The 20838-nt window shown below is 37.4% G+C and overlaps 1 protein-coding gene across 1 annotated transcript; it reads right to left on the bottom strand.

The window, feature by feature from the left end:
* Positions 1-2570: 2570 nt before the first annotated feature.
* LOC140144832 (uncharacterized) lies at positions 2571-15985 on the bottom strand. The gene is made up of 2 exons (XM_072166638.1): positions 14329-15985; positions 2571-2932 (listed from the first exon to the last, which is right to left on the bottom strand). The coding sequence occupies exons 1-2, from the start codon at positions 15983-15985 to the stop codon at positions 2571-2573; spliced, it is 2019 nt and encodes a 672-aa protein (XP_072022739.1).
* Between the last annotated feature and the right edge of the window lie 4853 nt (positions 15986-20838).

The following is a 20838-nucleotide window of genomic DNA, read 5'->3' as shown; positions in this document are numbered from 1 at the left end:
CAGAAGACTGGAAAATGGCTAAACATCTTAGAAATAAGGTCAATAATCTAAATAAATCTCTTAAAAAGAAATATTGCAATGATGCTATAAACCTAAATGTAAACAATTCTAAGAAATTGTGGAGTACTATTAAGAAACTAATTCCTAAGAACCATTCTTCTATAAAAACTGTTCAATCTGATACTGGATTAACTATGAGTGACAAAGAAACTGCAAATGAATTTAATAATTATTTTACTTCTGTTGGCAATGATCTAGCACAGAAATTTGATGATGTTATTAATGGATGTACTTGTAATGATGATGAAAAGGATCTGGTTAATACTTGCACTCATGTTTGTAGTAATATTGATTTTATAAATCCATGTAATGCAGAACCATCTGGTAATAATTATAGTTCTGATAGTAATGTAATTCAGCATGATAGTTTTCAATTCGATATAATCACAGGTGATTATGTGTTTGATCAGATTTGCAGTTTCTCTAACAATAAGTCTTCTGGGCTTGATAATTTTGATGCAAAATTACTTAAACTTGCTGCTCCAGTTATATGTCACTCTCTTGCTTATATATGCAACTTGTCTTTACTCACAGCTACATTCCCTTCAGACTGGAAACAGGCCAAAGTAACTCCTATTTATAAAGAAGGTTGTAAATCTGATGTAAGCAACTATAGGCCCATATCTGTGTTACCTATTATTTCAAAAATAATTGAGCGTGCTGTTTATGATCAATTGTACCAATATTTAACTATGTGTAATATTTTGAATCCAGCTCAATCAGGATTTCGATGTAACCATTCAACTAATTCCACACTTCTTGATGTATCTGATCATATTCTTCAAAATATGAATAATGGGAAAGCAACTGCCGCTATTTTTCTGGACCTGAAAAAGGCATTTGATACTGTAAATCATGAAATTCTTATTAGTAAATTGTATAACTATGGTATCAAAGATTATGCCTTAAATTGGTTTGTCTCATACTTAAAGAACAGATCTCAAACCGTTAACATAAATTCATCTCTGTCTGACTTTAAACAAATTAATATTGGCATTCCACAAGGATCCATACTGGGACCATTATTATTTATCATTTATGTAAACTCTTTGCCTGATAGCACTTCTTCTAAATGTATTATGTATGCAGATGACACTACCCTGCTATGTAGTTCATCTGACCCGAGTGTACTACAGAATGAAACTGATAGAAATATGGACAGTATTGCTAGATGGTTTCATGAAAATAAGCTCACACTTAATATCAAAAAAACTAAGCTTATGGTATTTGGTACTAGGTATTTACTTGGTAACTTTGATAATATTTCACTTTCATATGCAAATAATGTTGTGGATAGAGTAGATTCATTTAAGTATTTAGGTGTAGTGTTTGATCCACAACTAAGTTGGGACAGTCATGTTAATCGTATATCATCCAATATTTCCAAACGCATTGGTATTATTCGCAGAGTTAAATATTATCTTCCTCCAAGAACACTTAACATGCTCGCCAATGCACTTGTAATGCCACACTTTGATTATTGCAGTACTGTTTGGTCAAATTGTAGTGCTCATTTATCCAATTCTCTTCAGATACTGCATAATAGATTAGCTAGAATTTTGTTGGCTGCTGACATAAGAACTCCAATAAATGACTTAATGAAATCATTAAATTGGACAAAACTGGATGAAAGGTAGAAAAATCAGCTTCTTGTTGTAGTGTTTAAGTGCCTTCAAGGTTCAGCACAATCTTATTTGAGTTCTCAATTTATTTTTACTGAATGTATGCATACAAAAGGTACCCGTTGTCAATCTTCAAAAACTTTAGTTGTTCCACTTTTGAAGAACACTCTGGGTAAACGTACCTTTCACTATAGAGGAACTAAGTTGTGGAATAACCTTCCAGTTGGTGTGCGTTTAGATTATGACTCTTTGAGTCTACACATGTTTAAAAATGCTATTGTTTAAGTAAGATTCATAATCGCATGATTGTTTTTCAATATGTTATATGTATTATTTGTAATTTAGTATACTTATTTTGTTAACATTTTGTTTGTAACAGTTATCTGGACCTCTTGGGAGACCAGTACATATGTATTGAAAGAGCTATCCAGAATAAAGAAAGATTAAATAAATAAATAAAATGTAATAAGTTTGGATAAGTGTTCACTGTAACCAATTTGGTATGCCATGCCCCTTCCTGGGAAATATTGGACCCCCTAAAATAGGCCCTAATACGAAATGTCGTTTTATACCATTTTGAACAAAATATGTTTGGCACCTAAGACGAGCATATATAAGAATTTGATTATAGAATTTACCATCGAACTCAAAGCTGTTAAGAGTCATAACAAGTTCCAGAAGGCGGGTGAGGTGGTCAGTGGTCAGTGGGCGGGGGGGGTTTTGGTGATTTATGAGCGCGTTTGTCAATGAAAACCTTGCAGGCCGCTAACCCTCTTTGTGGTTGATATTCGTGTATAAAGCCGTGACGTCAGTGGAGACTAGAAGAGTACTATCTGGGAAGGGGGCATTATTATTGAGGGTGGCGATGTGGTTGATGAAACCGGTGCTCTATTGGATATATGAAGGTAAAGATTCAACCAGAAGACGGAGGTGAAAGTCCACAAAGCGAGATATCTGTTTAGTAGGGCAAGAACATCCGCTCACGATGGAACGACCAGGGTTCTCTTTTTTATTGATTTTGGGGAGCATGTAGAATTGTGGACAGCTGACATTTCTAGAGTCAGGAGTAATGGTGATCAAGGTTTGATCATCGATGGAGAGTTTGGAAAGTGAATTTTGGACAGTTTTGGTGTTCTTCAAAGTTGGATCCGATCTGATCTGCTTGTAAGCATTGGAATCATTGAGTTGGCGTAACCCTTCTTCGATGTAAGATGATCTATCAAGAACGACTACAGCAGAGCCCTTGTCCGCTGGTTTGATAACGATGTCAGGGTTGTTGCGTAATGCAACAACCTAAGGATGGGCATATGTGCTGCGCCCTCCACGGCCAACCTCTCCATGGGGGTCCTTGAATCCTCGATTCTGAACTCTGCCGTTGTCAAGCCTCTAGAAGGATCATAGAAGAGGTACATTGACGACATCCAATTTCTTTGGGTCAAGGACTATGATTCTTTAGAGAACTTCAAGACATTCCTTAATGGATTTCATCCTACCATTAAATTTACTTTTGAAATTTCTCACTCAAAAATGGTTGTATTGAAACTACACTCAACAGTAAACCCACCGGACAAACACACCTACCTACTTCCCTCATCCTGTCATCCACCACATACATTTAGAGGAATTTGTTTCTATAGCTCACCTGTAATGGGTTTGAGCACTCTAAATTCCTAAGTTAGTCACTTGTAAAGTACATATATATATATATATGCACGAATGGAAATACCCATCCGATTGTCTACCCAGGGTAAGGTTACCCAGGGTAACCTTACCCTAACCTTACCCTGGGTAGACTCTATATTACTTGGTTAAAATCTGGATACACAGACAGGGTATATGACGTATGACTTCTTGCCAACGTGTAATGTCTATGAAAATTATACGCCTATGAACATTACACGTCTTTTGCACGTTTAACAATTTGTGCACAGTGAAATGAATCCACTGCTTTTATATAGCATCAGCATTATCGAAAGGAGGGAACACTGTAAATACAACAGCACGCACGATTCGAAGTTCGTTTCTTATGGTTTAGTCCAATTAGCGTGACCATGTAGATGTAAAATAACAAGCAAACCTTTATATAAGGTTCTTAACGATTACCCCGTGTAGACACTGCGATTTTTGGTTTTGTTTCAATCAAGGAACAGACATAAATTTCTAGTTGCTGACAATATACATCATACTGCAGTTACTGTCCGTTTTCCTATACACAATACACAGTGCTCTTTCCCATTGACGCGTGACCTCTACAAATAGCCCTACGTTAAAAGTATGGGGTTATGACTAGTTAACGTCGCTGTGTGAAAAATAACCGGCCAATATTAAAAGTACTCTTCTTAAGTTCTAGAAAATATAGTTTTTAACATGTCCTAAATTTTAGCTAATTTAGATGTTTGGAAATATTCGTACTTTGGTGTTTTAGTTAATGTTATAGGTAATAGTACATTGCCTAGTTAACGTCGCTGTGTGAAAAATAACCCGCCAATATTAAAAGTACTCTTCTAAAATTCTAGACAATATAGTTTTGTAACATGTCCTAAATTTTTAGCTAATTCAGGTGTTTGGAGAGGGTCGTACTTTTGTGTTTTAGAAAGGATATGTAAACGACAGATAACACCAAAAATATGAAGAAATTATTTCCAAACCGTGTTAAGTCAACAATCATTATGTTGCTCATTTTCAAGAATGCTGGTTTACAAAAAGCACGCCATTGTCTCATTTCGTGAACAAAAGTACACATACCATTGTTTCCTTTCGTTTCCTTTATAATCGGTTACCCAACTGAAGCTATAATACAAACTTTATTGCGATATCGCACATGAAAACAGTCACATGTGCACAGCCAGAGAAGATCCGATTTAATCAGTTGAGCTGTTTCAATGAGTGTTATCTTGGTTTAATAGCTTTTAATGGGGTTAAGTCCTGCAAAGGTCGAGATGAATTCTACTGTAGACATGACTGCATCATGTTTGGTGACAATATATTATTGTGCGCTTAATTTACATGAATAGAACTTTCCCAATAAGCATCACTTCAACTATATATTTAGTAGTGTTGTGAGACCTACACAAGAGAAACATTTAAAACATGATTAAAACTCGAGCGCAGGTGAATGATGGGAGCGACACGCAAGCGACACATGAGCGACAAGCGAGCAAGCGGGCAGAGCGCTGTTTAACGCGCTGGATTTGTAACGCGCTGGATTTAACCTCCCCCTAAAATGCAATGCTTCTGCCGCTGGTCGCAGTAAGCTTTTAGACAATCTGCCCATTTTTGTCAACTGGTTTTAAAAGTCGCCTTTACTAATCGCTGAAAACAAAATGCAGATAATTGCAAATTAAATATGCTGACGTTGAGTTGAGTAATCTGTGTAAAATAATGTTGAACTAATGTTGTTAGAGGGCACGGTGGCTCAGTGGTTACGGCCTTGGACTCATAATTTGAGAGCTTGCTCGACGTGCGTGGGTTCGAGTCCCCGTCCCACCACCGTGTTGCGCCCTTGGGAAAGGCGCTTTACCTCGCTTGCCTCACCCCACCCAGGTGCAATGGGAAGCTGATAGGGTTAGTCACAGTCGTTGTACTGATGAACCCTGCGCCATTTGTAGGCTGCAAACGTGGTTCCGGCATAATCTAATGACGGCGGAATAAATGTAAAGCGCTTTGAGGCTGTTTACGGCATAAAGCGCTATATAAATATCTACATTTATTTATTTTTGTTGTCTATGAAAAAGCAGAGGAAAATTTGAGCTGATTTATGGTCGTCATGCTTGTCACCACGGAAATTGAAAAGCAAAATAATGTCAAAACAAGTTCATATTCTCGTACGTGCTCTAGTCATGCTAGTGTGGATTTGTTCTTTTGTCTGCAAAATCGTAACAACAATAAAGGTTTTTTGGACTTGACAGGTAGACATAAAATTACATGTTGCTTAATACCTAGGCATGCTAGGTAAGTATCACGCTATCATTTCAACTAATCACAGACATTATGTGAGAGGGCGGAATTGCTCGATATAACACACTGCTACACGATTTTATTTATTCACACATTACTAGAGGGCATAATTTTAAACTTACTCTCTGTGGTAAAATGATATACGTCACGTTATTATTACTTATCCCATTCTCGGCACTCCGTGGTAGTGACTCTGCACAGTGCAAACGCTTGTAGAGCTGTTGATGAACGTGATAGAGCTGAGATCGTTGGAAGCACACCGCGCCTTTCTGTCCTTATCTACCCACTAGATATACCGAGTAGTGAGTTGGATTTACAGAGCAATGGTCAATAAGTATAGTTTAAGCCTATACGGATACAATGTATGCCAACACACCGTAACGTGACATGGAACACAGAAGCGCATAATGGCATTCAACAAAGAGCGGGAGGTAAGGCCAATTTCTAAACAGTAGCACGGTTCTTCCTAGTTGAAGGTATGCGGTGTGGGACGAGCCTGCGTGCGTTTATTTGGGCAAAAGTGCCCTTAAAAGCACACACTTTGGGCAAATGTTGATGCTTTCTGTACGTTTTTTGTGAAAAATTTATATAATGATGGGTTTCAAAAACAGCAAAAATTAGGTAGAGAGAAATTCAGAATCCGTGGCACATCCCCGTTAATTTTATTTTTGCGAAGACCACCCTGATATTAATTCAATATTAAGTGTTTTTGACTAATTTTAGAGTGAGGTTTTTGCGCCGTATCATGGTATATGCAAACACGTAGGTCTATTTATATGAAATTTTGTCACCAATTGAGTTAGGGGTAGGATTTTACAATGCTATTTGCTTCAAGAGTATATAACATGGACTAGTAGCCTTACTTACCCGCATATTGAAGAGACGTTTAAACATTTAGCTGTTACGTAATTAGTTGTCAAATCCAACAATAAGTTTTTCGATTTTTTAGTAACAAAGTATTGTACTATCTTCCATCGTACAATAATAAGATCATTAACACGGCTTGTATTTCTTTAAATAACATATGAGCATTCACATCATTACAAAATTATTGTAATATCGTCGGCCGTATCACATACTGACGTATTCGACATTTTTAATATTTTTGAGAAAATTGGTATATTAGTTTGTTATGTTCTACTCTGTATATTCACTAAAAACCATGCCTCAAAGTAAAAAACCTTGAAATGTCTGCATCACATAACGACGTACAGTGTGGGTCAAAAACAACTTTACCCAATTAAAAAGGTTCATATCTCAAAATTGAAATGTCTGCTTCAAATTGTTTTCACATATTCGTAAAGAACATCATCTTAAGAGTATTTGGTGAAAAAAACTATCCAAAAATGTATTAAATTAAATACGTGACGCTAGTTTTAAATCAAAGGGTCAAAATTAACTTTGTCCACGCGAAGGCCTACTAGCTGTCGCGTCGCATCATTTGCAATACCGAGTTCGAAAGAGAATGAGCACCACTCAGTATACGCACAAATTTGTTCAGCAATTTTATATAACACAACCAAATAACACAACACAATAAATCAAACATAAACAATTTAAATTTCAAGCTACGATATTTCGTCATGATATGCAGCTTTCATGCTGCAAAGATATAAAAAACAATTCTCTTTAAATATGCGCAAACGAAATAATGTAACCTCAGACCTCATTTTTTGTAATTTTTTTATCAAATGTTATCTACAAGAAAGTTTGCACTTTTTTGCGTTCGTGGTATGTTCAGCCGGCAAATTGTTGCGTCGACGACAACTGACTCTGGGGATAGCTGCAAGTTCCCTTTGAACAGCTGCAATATTTGCAGCTAAACGGTCAGTTCTTGGACGTCCACTTTGCATCTATTCATCGCACCTCCGAGGTTGCGAAAGTTGAGAGTTATGGTAGGTTTTGGCGGGACTCTTACGTTCGGGAAACGAATCCAAAATTGACGCTGCATTTCCAAAAAGCTTGCTGTTCTTAAGTATACCTCTGCAATAAAAGTTCTCTCTTGTGTTGTGAATTGCTTATCTTGACACCTTGCAAACCTATTTAGAAATAAGTCACGCAGTCTCAAAATGCACGACGACCTATTTAAAATTCAAAACTTGCGCCAACTGAAACCTTTGTAGCTGTGTAATGTTTATGCTAATTGTTGGTCAAAGACAGGAGTGAAGTTCGAGTACATGACAAGTAAATGGGGATTAAAATCGATTGTATTTCTTTCATGCATATAAAATAATCATCACTTTTCAAAGACAAGCCAAACGTGTTTACTAATATTATATGTATGCCTAACGCGTATGTATGCCTTACTCTTAGCACAGATCTGTGCTCTTAGCAATCGGACAAATCCCATTGAATTACGTGTGGACAAAGTGATATTTGATCCTCGGACGTAGAACTAGCACCATTTTGTTAATTTAGCTTCTGTTGCTTTCATTTCTTCATCACATACTCTTAGAAAGATATACATTTAGAATAAATTATAACATTATCATGAATAGCTCTTCTATAATTCGAGCAACCACCCTCTGAAATTGGGTAAAGTTGTTTTTGGTCCACAATGTATTTGCCGATCACCTGTACTGCGCAAGCCAGTATATCGTATCTGTAATTTGAAGAATTTGCCGTTTCACATACTGACATATTTGCACTACGGCAAAAATGCTGTTTTGACCTTTTCACATAGGCCCTACTGACGTATTTGCGCAACTGTTTCACATCATACTGACGTATTTGCGCGACGTATTTGTCATTTGAACGGCGAAATTGACATTAGTCCTTTTCACATAGTGACGTATTTTATCTAATATTGATTTTTTGCAAAATAAGTTATGCTCTGATAGTGATAAGTGAATTATATTGAAAATATGGTATATTTGCTTTACTGTTAGCCTGGTTTTAATCGATAATAATATTGTAATCAAGATGCAGCAAATGAAAATCGCTAGATTTTCAAGTTCGAATTTCTCGAAATGCGTATTTTGCAAATACGTCAGAATGTGATACGGCCGCCGATATGTCATATAAAACAATTCTGCATATAAACTCAATTGCATGTCCTTGCGTGTACAAGTATTTAAGACAGTTGAGGGGTAACGACTCCTCCCACACTGAATATGAACAACTTTGGATGATCAAATTCGCACACAGCTCTACAGCAGTAACTTAGCAGTGATGCAGGCGTACAATATTATGTTAAGGACCAAAGTGTGGGAAACGGTTAAAAAGTAATTAGAACAGGCGCAAGCTTTCTTGATTCCCCATACTAAGGGTGTTTCTTTCACAAGTTACTGCCATGCCCCTCTTTGCACACGGCACTGTTAATTGCAAATAGCAATTGGGATATGGACATGTCTTTTATTTCGTTTTACTTTTTACTTTGCGCTTTCACGGGCCGCTTTTCACTAATTCTGTACTGACCCTCTTAGTAAAGGACACTCTTATCTCTTCAAGTTGATACTGGTGGCGCGTAGCCAACAACGTCATAACCCGTTGCAATGTGATGCGATCAAGCCAAATCAGTCGGAACTCGGAAATACTGATTTTGAGATATTAGTCCTGGCCCTGTCCTACAGACCCGTATACAATTTTTCAAGAGGAAAGTTTAAATGTTGATTCGAGTAGGGTATGCATAGGTCTTTCAAATTCTACTAGGTAGAAAAATTGAAAAACTCTGTATATGGCCGTTTTTTAAAATGGCCGCCAAAATGTAATTATGAACCAGGTATAATGACAATAACTCTGAAACTATTTGACCTAGATGGGTGATTGAGGTGTCTATCCCAACTAAATTAAGGCTGTCTAATTGAATGAAGGGGGTTTCATGGTTGTCTGAGGTCTAGGACACCTGAAATCCAAGATGGCCGCCAGTAGCAACCATAATCATCATATTCGCCAGATGAAATGACAATAATTCGGAATCTGCATGACCTACAAGGGTCATTAAGGTGTCTATCCCCACTAAATCAAGGCTTTCTGATTGAATAACGGGGGTTTCATGGTTAGGACACCTGAAATCCAAGATGGCCGCCCAGAGCAACTCGATAATCATCATATGGGCGCACACCACCAAATCACTCCGCGAGCGATGTAATGTGGATGAGTTCCGGTAAAATCGAAATCTTTTTAGAGGTACTTTGGGTCTTTCTGTGGACTTGTAAGGAAAAGGAGAAGCATGTTATAGCTTAAATAAAACATTTAGACCTATACATGAACTTGGATCGCCCAAAAGGTGCAAAACACAATTTTTGAATAAAGTAGGCCCGCGGATTGAAAAATGGCCAGAAACGGGTTTTCAGGGTATAGAAGGGGTCGAAAATGGTCATGGTGCTGTTTAAGCGCCCATATCTCGAAAATTAATCACAAGACTACCCGTACATTGAAACATATATTAAATTTTCATCGATTTGCAATCGATTGGTAGTACTTTTATAGTCAATTTGTTGCCGAAAAGGCCTAAAATCGCGCACGGAAAAGGCGTGTTTTCACGTGTGTTTCAATGGGACGCTGTATTGGTGGTGTGCGCCCTTATAAGGCACATTGGCCGGAATTAGGCATGTCATAGAAATCAGGTCAAAAACAGGATAGATATGTGTAAAATTCCGATTTTATGGTCTGAATTAATTCTTAAGAAATCACTTAATGATTTTAAAGCTCTGTTAAGGAGAATACACGAGAAACTGTTGATTCTTGAATAATAATCCACGAGGCGGAGCCGAGTGGATTAATATCAAGAATCAACAGTTTCGAGTGTATTCTCTGACTTAAACCATTGCTTTATACTAACAATAGGCCTATTATTACTCTCTATAACTGTGGATTCTTACAAACACCAATCTACAAATGTTAGGATTGATTTAAAATGTTTGTTACACAAATTGAATAAACGTGGATTCGTAAAACCTCTCAAAGTGATTAGACAATCAATAGCTGTTTATACCCACTTCTAATGTATGTAGTACTGCATTAGATGCGTGTAATAGGTCTCTATTTGCATAACAATTGCCAAAATGGTCACGGGTTCATCTCTGGTCATAGCAGATCATTGGCATTGCAGTGTTGCACCTAAAGGAAGCTAAACCTGTTTTGCATTATGTGTGCTATACACACGATTTTATTAGAGATGATGGATGTCCTATCTTTATAATGAATTATTATATTTGCCATACGGAAATTATATAATAGTGGATCAAACATATTCAGAAGAAATGAGGATATCAGTATAATGATGATGCTCTACTCCGTGAATCGAGTGAATCGAGAGTTTGGTTTAGGAACAACCATTGAAATGCATCCCGTAAATCACGATAATTTGGATAATTTTGCGATGGAATCATTCAGAGGATATATTGTTAATTGTGTTTCGAAAAAGGATCTAAAATAGGATTCTAATTTTAGCCGAACACAGGTAAGTCCTTTTCAAATTTGTAAACAGTGTAAAGGAAGACTTCGTTTTATTTTGTTGACCCTATGAACTATTTTACCTATATCCCTGAACTTGAAATCCGATCAATGTAGGCCTACGTACCCAGAACGGTAACATTATAACATTTAATTATCGAACTAGGCCTACTGAAGGATCCAAGTAAATATTCAAGCATGCCAAAATACCATCTGATGAAAAAATACAGCTTGTACGAAAAACAAATACAAATTAAACTGAAAATAGACCAACTGTGAATTTTATCATAATCAAACATGCTCAAAAACAAACAATGAAATAAACAAATACAAAGGTCTAAATGCATTAATTCAAAATGTATTAATTCAAAATGTAGGCATATACTATGCAGCAATATTTCCCAAATAAAAAAAACATAAAAAAAAAAAATAAAGCAGATACAAAGAAAAGAAAAAGAAAAAAAAAACATAAAGGAAAAGAAATGACAAAAGATAAATATTTTTTATTAAAAATAATAGAAAAAGGAAAGAACAATATACTAGCAAATCGTACCAGAATAACAGATTTATGACACAAATAAAAGTATAATGGCCGAATTGCAGACAAAATGCAAAATTTGTGACGATAAAAAACAAAAACAAAAAAAAATAGGAAAAAAAAAAAAACAGACAAAAGATCAAATATTTGTAATTAAAAGAAAAAAGTACATAGGCCTACCTATAAATCTTGGTGGAATAATAGATTTATGACACAAATGAAAGTACAATGGCCGAGTTGCACTCAAAATGCCAAATTTGCTTTGTTATTTTACATACAAATAGCTCTGTATTATATAATTTTGGAAAAACGTTCAGCGCTTTATACATATCAAATATTGTATTCATTATATTTTTTACTGTGTAAAATGGTTTCATAATTTTCAAATGTCGTCCTTTTTTTTTATTTGTTCATGATAATGTTCTGATTTCTATCATTTAGTCCTAATTTAGAAACAGTCATAATTCTATTCAATAAACTGTAGAGTACATGTTTTGTACGAATCCACACTTCTCTGTACGAATCCACACTTAACTGTAGATTCGTGCAGAAAAGTGTTGATTCGTAGAAAATAATCTACAGTTTATTGAATAGACTGACGTCACAGCAATGGTTTAATTAAAGTGAAAGTATGATTTAATTTTCTTAATTAGGATTGTTAAAGTTCATGAAAGTGATGAAAAAGAGCTAAAAAGTTAACAAATTCGGTTTTTAGTGAGTTTTGATTAATTTAATATCATGTTTAAATTTGAGCACGTGTCTTTAAAACTATCAAATGTCAGTTGTTTTCGGGGGTGGGGGCAAAATGAAATTTAATATCAAAATACGAATGTGTAGAAAATGTATAAACTTACTTTTATTACGTTTAAAGAAATAAAAATGCAAATATACCACTCAAAAGACGCTGATGCGAGTGACGTTTTTGAAGAAAATGGTCATCCCTGCTAGAATGGTCAAAATCACAAAAACTGTATATTTTCTGTATTGGACGCATGACTACAAAGGTCATTTTTTCGAAATCTATATGTCCTAGAGTAATAAAACTTGAGGATTCAACTCAAAAGTTAAGAAAGTTTCAAAATGTATGAAAAAAAGAACCGATTTTGAAACTATGTCTTTTATAAGGGCGCACACCACCAAATCACTGTAATGTGGATGAGTTCCGGTAAAATCGAAATCTTTTTAGAGGTACTTTGGGTCTTTCTGTGGACTTGTAAGGAAAAGGAGAAGCATGTTATAGCTTAAATAAAACATTGAGACCTATACATGAACTTGGATCGCCCCAAAAGGTGCAAAACACAATTTTTGAATAAAGTAGGCCCGCGGATTGAAAAATGGCCAGAAACGGGTTTTCAGGGTATAGAAGGGGTCGAAAATGGTCATGGTGCTGTTTAAGCGCCCATATCTCGAAAATTAATCACAAGACTACCCGTACATTGAAACATATATTAAATTTTCATCGATTTGCAATCGATTGGTAGTACTTTATAGTCAATTTGTTGCCGAAAAGGCCTAAAATCGCGCACGGAAAAGGTGTGTTTTCACGTGTGTTTCAATGGGACGCTGTATTGGTGGTGTGCGCCCATATTAGCCAGATGAAATGACAATAATTCGGAATCTGCTTGACCTGCAAGGGCCATTGAGGTATCTATCACTATGAAATCAAGACTGTCTAATTGAATGAAGAGGATGTCATGGTTGTCTGATGTCTAGGACACCCACAATCTAAGATGGCCGCCCATAGCAACCATATAAATATACACATTAACCTGGTGAGATGACAATATCGCAATAATTATTTAATCCAGAAGAGCAGTTAAGGTGTGTAACTTCGCTAAATCAAGGCTGTTTGATTAAATGATGTGATATCATGGTTATCTGAAGTCGAAGTCACACCAAATCCAGATGGCAGCCATAGCAACCACTATTAACCAAGTAAAATGTCAGCAATTAGAGCCTCTGTAACATGCTTACTTGCTTACTTGCTTAATTCGAGTGGTGTCCTCGAACTGTGATGGCTTTCCACAACTTCCTGTCCTCCATTGCTGTCTTGAAGTCTGCTGCCTCCAGTCCAGTGTCATTTTTCAGAATGTCAATGTAGGTCAGAACAGGTCTTCCAGGTTTCCGCCTCCCATGCTTGGGTGTCCAATGAACCATTTTTGATGCGGGCTCATCACTTCTGGAACAGTGGCCAGCAAACCGGGTTCTTCTTTCCCTGATCTTGTGGCTTAATTTGGGAAGATCTCCATATAGGTCTGCATTTGACATATGTTCCTTCCAATGCACATTCAGTACAGTTCTCAGCATACGGGTGTAACAGCCATCCAGACCCTTTGCAAGTTTAGGGGTGATGGTCCATGCTTCGCATCCATAAAGCAGCACCGACTCCACTGTTGCAGCAAAAATTCGAAGTTTGAAACTCCTGGTAAGAGTTGACCTCCAGATTACTGCACGCCCTCCATGCTGCTGCTTTCCGTAACTTTACATCCCTTTCTGTACTTTTCATCCAAGCGCCTAGGTATTTGAAGTCATCTACCTCCTCTAGTTCTACACCCTCATTTGTTGTGATGCTTTCTCTCCTGTTATTGTAGGACATATACTTTGTTTTACTTCCATTCATCTTCAGGCCCACTTTAGCAGCTGAAGTCTCAACTCTATGAAGCAGTTCTTGTGCTTGGTGTATTTCCTCAGACAACAGTGCAATGTCGTCAGCAAAATCAAAGTCTGTCACCACGACTGGACCAACTCTCCTACTTCGCCTCTTTTCCAGATGGAATCCTAGCTCCTCTTCGTTTCCTTCAATAGCTATTCTCAGTGCAAAGTCGAGGACGATCACAAACAGGTATGGGGCGAGGGTATCCCCCTGAAGTACTCCTGCTAAGATTTCAAACAAATCTGTCTCGCCATCTGGTGATATTACTTTCGCTTTTATGTTTTGGTACATTTTGCCAATAGCTTTAACAATGAGTTCCGGAATACCGTAGGCATGGAGTATCTTCAACATCTTGCCTCTATGGATGGTGTCGAAAGCTTTCTTAAAGTCGATGAATGTTATTATCGCTGGCAGGTTATGTGCCTTTACCTCTTCAATCAGCCTACGTAGTTCAAGGATATGTCCAACAGTCGTTCTACCAACTCTAAATCCATTCTGATTTGTTCTCAGATGCTTGTCAATTTCAGGTCTAATCCTATTAAGTATCATTCTGTTGTAGGTTTTGGATACGATGGAGCTTAGACTGATACCGCGATAGTTGTTTCCTGAACTGAGATCTCCTGTTTTGGGGATAGGAACAATATTAAGTATGGACCATTGATCCGGTTTCTTCCCTTTGATAAGTGCGTCATTGCAGAACCCTAACACAATGTCATCTAGGTTGCATCTCTTCAGCACTTCTGGAGGTATGTTGTCCTCTCCACAGCTCTTTCCCTCAACCAAAGATGCCTTAGCATCTTCATATTCTTCTTTGTCAAATGGCCCCACTTTAATATCAAGCTCGTCTAAAATTGGTGTAATTTCTTCTTCCTCATCATCAATGTCAGGAGGGCTTCCAAGAAGGCCTTTGAAGTGGTTGTACCAATTGGTGACCCTTTCACTTTGTGTATTTCCCTTCAACTGACCTGTACTGCATGCCTTTCTACCAGTGATGTCGTTGATCAGTTTCCAACTTTCACCATGTTTGGAGTTGACATGCGCTCTTTCAACCTCTCGCAACTTGCCACTTAGATCTACCTCGATAACTTTGTTGTATGCATCATCAAGGTTTTTCTTCGCCTTCTTGTACTCCTCTCTGTTACAATCAGTAGTGTCCAGTTGATACACCTCATACGTCTCCCTGATCTGGTCTCTTGCCTTAATGACTCTTGGATCACAAGACAAGTTTGCCCTTCGAGATCGCTTCTTTGCAGGGATGATCTTCTCAGCTGCTTCTTTGTTGGCAGCGATATGTCGGCTGTACTTATCTGTAGCTGTTTCCTCCATGTCTTCAAGGATTTCAAACCTGTTGTGCACTTCTATGGTATACCTCTTTTGGATATTTCTATCAGTGCTCAGGGATTTCCAATCGAACTGGCTCTTCCTTGGTAAAGTCTTGCTCTTTCTGAGGCTTAGTCTTATTCTTGCCGACACTATTCTGTGATCGGAGCCCACACTAGCAAAGGTGTTGTATGCCTCAGCGTTCTGCAGACTGTTCCTCCATTTTCTTCGTATGAGTATGTAGTCTAGTTGGTATTTATTCCCTCCTGGGCTTGTAAATGTCCATAATTTTCCAGCTTTCTTGCGAAACTGTGTGTTTGCAATGATGAGATTCTTCTCTGTTGCTAGTTCCACAAGGTACTTTCCATTTCTGTTAGTGGTGTCATGGTATGTAAATTTAGTGTCTTCCAGTCCAACTGTAGCATTGAACACATTCATTTTCAAACTTATCCATGGTAAATGGCTTTGAGGGTTACGACAGAAACATTTCTCCCCAAATTGTGTTGTTAACATGTTTCAAATCCAAAATGGTGCCGATTATGAGGTCCAAAATGGCCGCCAAAATGATTTTTTCACTTAAAAATGGGTTAGAGTGGCATTAAAACAGCATTATAAACATTAAATATTCAAAATAATCAATGAAAAATGGCTTTGACGGTTATAGCAGAAAATTATGTAGCTAATATGTTTGAAATCCAAAATGGCGCGGATTATGAGGTCCAAAATGGCCTCCAAAATACATTTTTTCTCTCAAAAAATGGGCTAGAGTGGCATTAAAACAGCATTTAACACATTAAATATTCAAACTTATCGATGATAAATGGCTTTGAGGGTTACAGCAGAAACATTTTGGACATTTTGGACCTCATAATCGGCGCCATTTTGGATTTAAAACATATAAGCAACATAATTTGGGGAGACATGTTTCTGCTATAACCCTCAAAGCCATTTTTCATTGATTATTTTGAATTTTTAATGTTTATAATGCTGTTTTAATTACACTCTAACCCATTTTTGAGTGAAAAAATGTATCTATGTTACAGAGGTTCTAATTGATAACATTTTACTAGGTTAATAGTGGTTGCTATGGCTGCCATCTGGATTTGGTGTGATTTCGACTTCAGACAACCATGATATCACATCATTTAATCAAACAGCCTTGATTTAGCGAAGTTACACACCTTAACTGCTCTATTGGATTAAATAATTATTGCGATATTGTCATCTCACGAGGTTAATGTGAATATTTATGGTTGCTATGGGCAGCCATCTTAGATTGTGGGTGTCCTAGACATCAGACAACCATGACACCCTCTTCATTCAATTAGACAGTCTTGATTTCATAGGGATAGAGACCTCAATGGCCCTTGCAGGTCAAGCAGATTCCGAATTATTGTCATTTCATCTGGCTAATATGATGGTTATCGGGTTGCTATGGGCGGCCATCTTGGATTTCAGGTGTCCTAGACCTCGGACAACCATGAAACCCCTTTATTCAATCAGAAAGCCTTGATTTAGCTGGGGTAGACACCTTAATGACCCTTGTAGGCCAAGCAGATTCCGAATTATTGTCATTTCATCTGGCGAATATGATGATTATGGTTGCTACTGGCGGCCATCTTGGATTTCAGGTGTCCTAGACCTCAGACAACCATGAAATCGCCTTCATTCAATTAGACAGCCTTAATTTAGTTGGGATAGACACCTCAATCACCCCTCTAGGTCAAATAGTTTCAGAGTTAATGATTATTCCTGGTTCATAAGTACATTTTGGCGGCCATTTTGAAAAACGGCCATATACAGAGTTTTTCAATTTTTCTACCTAGTAGAATTTGAAAGACCTATGCATACCCTACTCGAATCAACATTTAAACTTTCCTCTTGAAAAATTGTATACGGGTATGTAGGACAGGGCCAGGACTATATAGCCAAACAAAGGACATGTTTCCTTTTGTTTCCTATTGTTTTGAAAACTCTTTAATTGCTCATATCTTTGGAACTGGTTGTTCAATTTCAATGGGATTTTCTGCAAAATCCAGCTTTATAAATACTTTTTACAATCCTATAGGAAACTGAAAATGTATTATTGCCGAGTTCCGACTGATTTTGCTTGATCGCATCACATGCAATTTTCGTCCCTTTGCAAATAAATATATTTTTACGTCCAGACCTAAGTACAAATCCACCTCACACACAGGGCTACGAAATCCACGGTATCGTGGTACCAGCGTTCCCAGAAAAAAAAATCAGAATCGCAGAAAAAAAATCAAGACGGGAAAAATATTTTAAAACAATCAAAATCTTTAATACCATTTTCTGCCTTTTCATCTGCAGTAAAAACTTTGACGATTAAACTGATAAATAAATCTGAACACCAGTGACAGGAATTTTATGTAAAGAAAATAAACAGATGCCGTGTTGTGTTCCCGGGTCATGTGTTCATTTTAATTTCGTATGACTCGATCCATTGTAGTCTCTAAAACGCTTCTGCGTCAACATTAACTCCAGACCAGACGATCGTACACACCGCTGGGATCCCAGAAAGTAACATGCGGTAGAGCCTACCTGATGTACATGAGTATGTGCGCGCGAGTCTATCGAACAGGATGCTGGGATTGCTCAGAAAAGCAGGTTGTTCATTGGCTGTCGGGGGTATTTCCCGTGGTAGAAATGTTAGTATTATTTTCATCACGTCTTCAAATTACGTCACTTCGTTCTATTCATACAGTTCTATTAATCCTATCGATTACATCACCGAATGTCACCCAGTTTTGGCACTAAAATATTCGTCATATCATGTAAAATCCGTATAATTTAAATGTCCATTATAAATGTTGTTACAAAAAATCTTGATTTTGATCACTATTGAGGGTGGATGTAAAGTGATTTCCAGAAATTACTAAATACAGCGAGTCACAGAAATATCTCTTCCACAGAGGTCATATACGTGCTAGCGTATATAATACTGACGCATGTGCGATATGTGAAGCGTTGGCGATTTCAGAAAAAAAATAACGTAACCTACGACCCTGCATATATGTGCGGACTTTAAAAACCCGGGTCAACAACGGAGGTAATCAGGTAAATATCATATTTGTAGTGACTTCTATTTATTTCTCATAACATATCGTTTGGAGTAAAAAAAAAAAAAAAACAGAAATGAAATCCACTGCGCTCGGAGTTCAAATCGATGGATTTCATGCAAAGATTCGTGAAAGACCAGGGACGGAGGTTCTTTTATAAATTTCTCTAGGCAAGGAGAGATAGTATCTTTAAAATCAGATTTTTACCTCGGTCCTTTACACGATCGCGAAGAGGAGATTTGGGGATATTTTAAGTTGTAAAAGGTGTAATTTTTAAGGTGTTAATACTTTTAATACAATATCATGAATATCGCAATTAATATATTGCTTTATGGAATTCTTTCTTGTTGAATATTGATATACAGTAAGCCAGAGAATTAAGGTACCAGTTATGTTCACCCCTGTATATCCTAAACAAAGACAACATATCATAATTGGAACCAGCAGCCAATAGCTGCATCTTTTAACTCGAATTTAAGACCTCATTTGAAATTGCTCAAGAAATAAAGACACGGTGGGGTTAAGGCGCCTTATCTGGGGTTAAGACTGCCTTATCTGGGATTTACCTCTCTTATCTAGGGTTTACGTCTCTTATCTAGGGTTTAGATGCCTTATCTGGGGTTTACGACCTTTATCTAGAGTTAAGGCACCTTACGTAGGGTTTAGATGCCTTATCTGAGGTTTATGTTCCTTATTTAGGGTTAAGGCACCTTATTTGGGGTTTGGCCTGCTTTATCTGGGGTCCACGTCCCTTAATCTGGGGTTACGGCGGCTTATCTGGGGTTTAGATACCTTATCTGGAGTTTAGACTGCGTTATGCTAAGGTTAGGGCATCTTAGCCCAGATAAGGATCGTAAACCCCACGGTAAGGCCGTCTAAACCACAGATAAGATAAGATATAGGCAGAATTCTGCATTTTAGTGGCGGTTATTTTTCAATTTTGGCGGCCATCTTGGGATTTTAAGGTCCTGTGCTGTTCTAGATTATTCTAATGGATTTCTAGACCCTGTAAACATGGGTATAGACACCACAATCATACTTCTAGGACTTTCTGCACCCGAGATATAGCCAAATTAATTTTCACTGGCGTCCATTTTGAAATTTTGGCAGCCATCTTGGAATGATAGGTCCTAAGCTGCTGCAAATGACTCTATTGGATTCCTTGACCCTAAAAACATGGGTATAGCCATCAGAATCGTGCTGCTGGGTGCTTCTCTGACCAACTTATGGTGATTTTAAGGGATTTTGGCGGCCATTTTGAAAAACGCCCTCTAGCAAGAGTTCCCCACATTTTGGTGCAGACCCTCCCATTTTATTCAGCGTCCTAAAATCTATAAAAAAAACACCTTCAAAACTTCTTGTACTCACACCGAGAACGGGACCTCCATTCTATACCCTACTAAAGAGTACAGGTATTGCCTGCTTGTTTTAATTTAGACATATTTGTCTTTATTTAGGATATGCAGAGGTTAACACAACTGGTACCTTAATTTTTTGGCTTACTGTAGATGCAGGAAACATCCTTCATGAGTTTAAAACTGATGTTGAATGATTGACAGCTCTCTTGCGGGCAATCTCTGAAATTGATGAGGGAGTGGACGAGAGTCAAGAACACAACAATTAAATGATTGTATGCGGTCTTAGATCACAGTTCTTCTAAAAAAGCCTAAAAAATCTGAAAAATAAAGTCTTGCTTTTTATGTTTGGTATAAAATTTGCAAAATGTTTTACCTGATTGTAATTCATACAGCACAGCTCTGATATATTAAAAAACAAGCCTCACAAATCTTATAAATCATTATAACTTGTATGTTTTCCGAAAGAAAAACCAATATGGTATCACAAATCGTGTGTCAGTAAGTGTGTGTGACGTGATTGGACCGCGCAGGGGCTTCGCCCTGGACACCACCTCTTCATACTCGCGCTCCGGCTCCACGCTCGCAGAAAATATTCCAAACACCGTCTTGACGCATAAACAGTGTGTATATCGCTATTCGTCTTACGTCTTGTTTGTACATCCCATCAGCTGCGTGAAGCTCCGGCAAATCATGATAATAATACGATCGGTGAGATCATACACGCATTGTAGGCACTGGAAAGAAATGGCAATTTTCTTTGTTTTACCTCATTCGTTTGGGTCGAAATTAAAATGGGACGATATAATCAGTAGATATTTAGTGAAAAGTAACATTAAAATAGGAATCTATT

The sequence above is a fragment of the Amphiura filiformis genome, unplaced genomic scaffold (genome assembly GCF_039555335.1).
Source record: "Amphiura filiformis unplaced genomic scaffold, Afil_fr2py scaffold_85, whole genome shotgun sequence".
Taxonomy (NCBI): Eukaryota; Metazoa; Echinodermata; class Ophiuroidea; order Amphilepidida; family Amphiuridae; genus Amphiura; species Amphiura filiformis.
The sequence above is the reverse complement of the archived record's forward strand: the minus strand, read 5'-3'. Positions and strand labels throughout refer to the sequence as shown.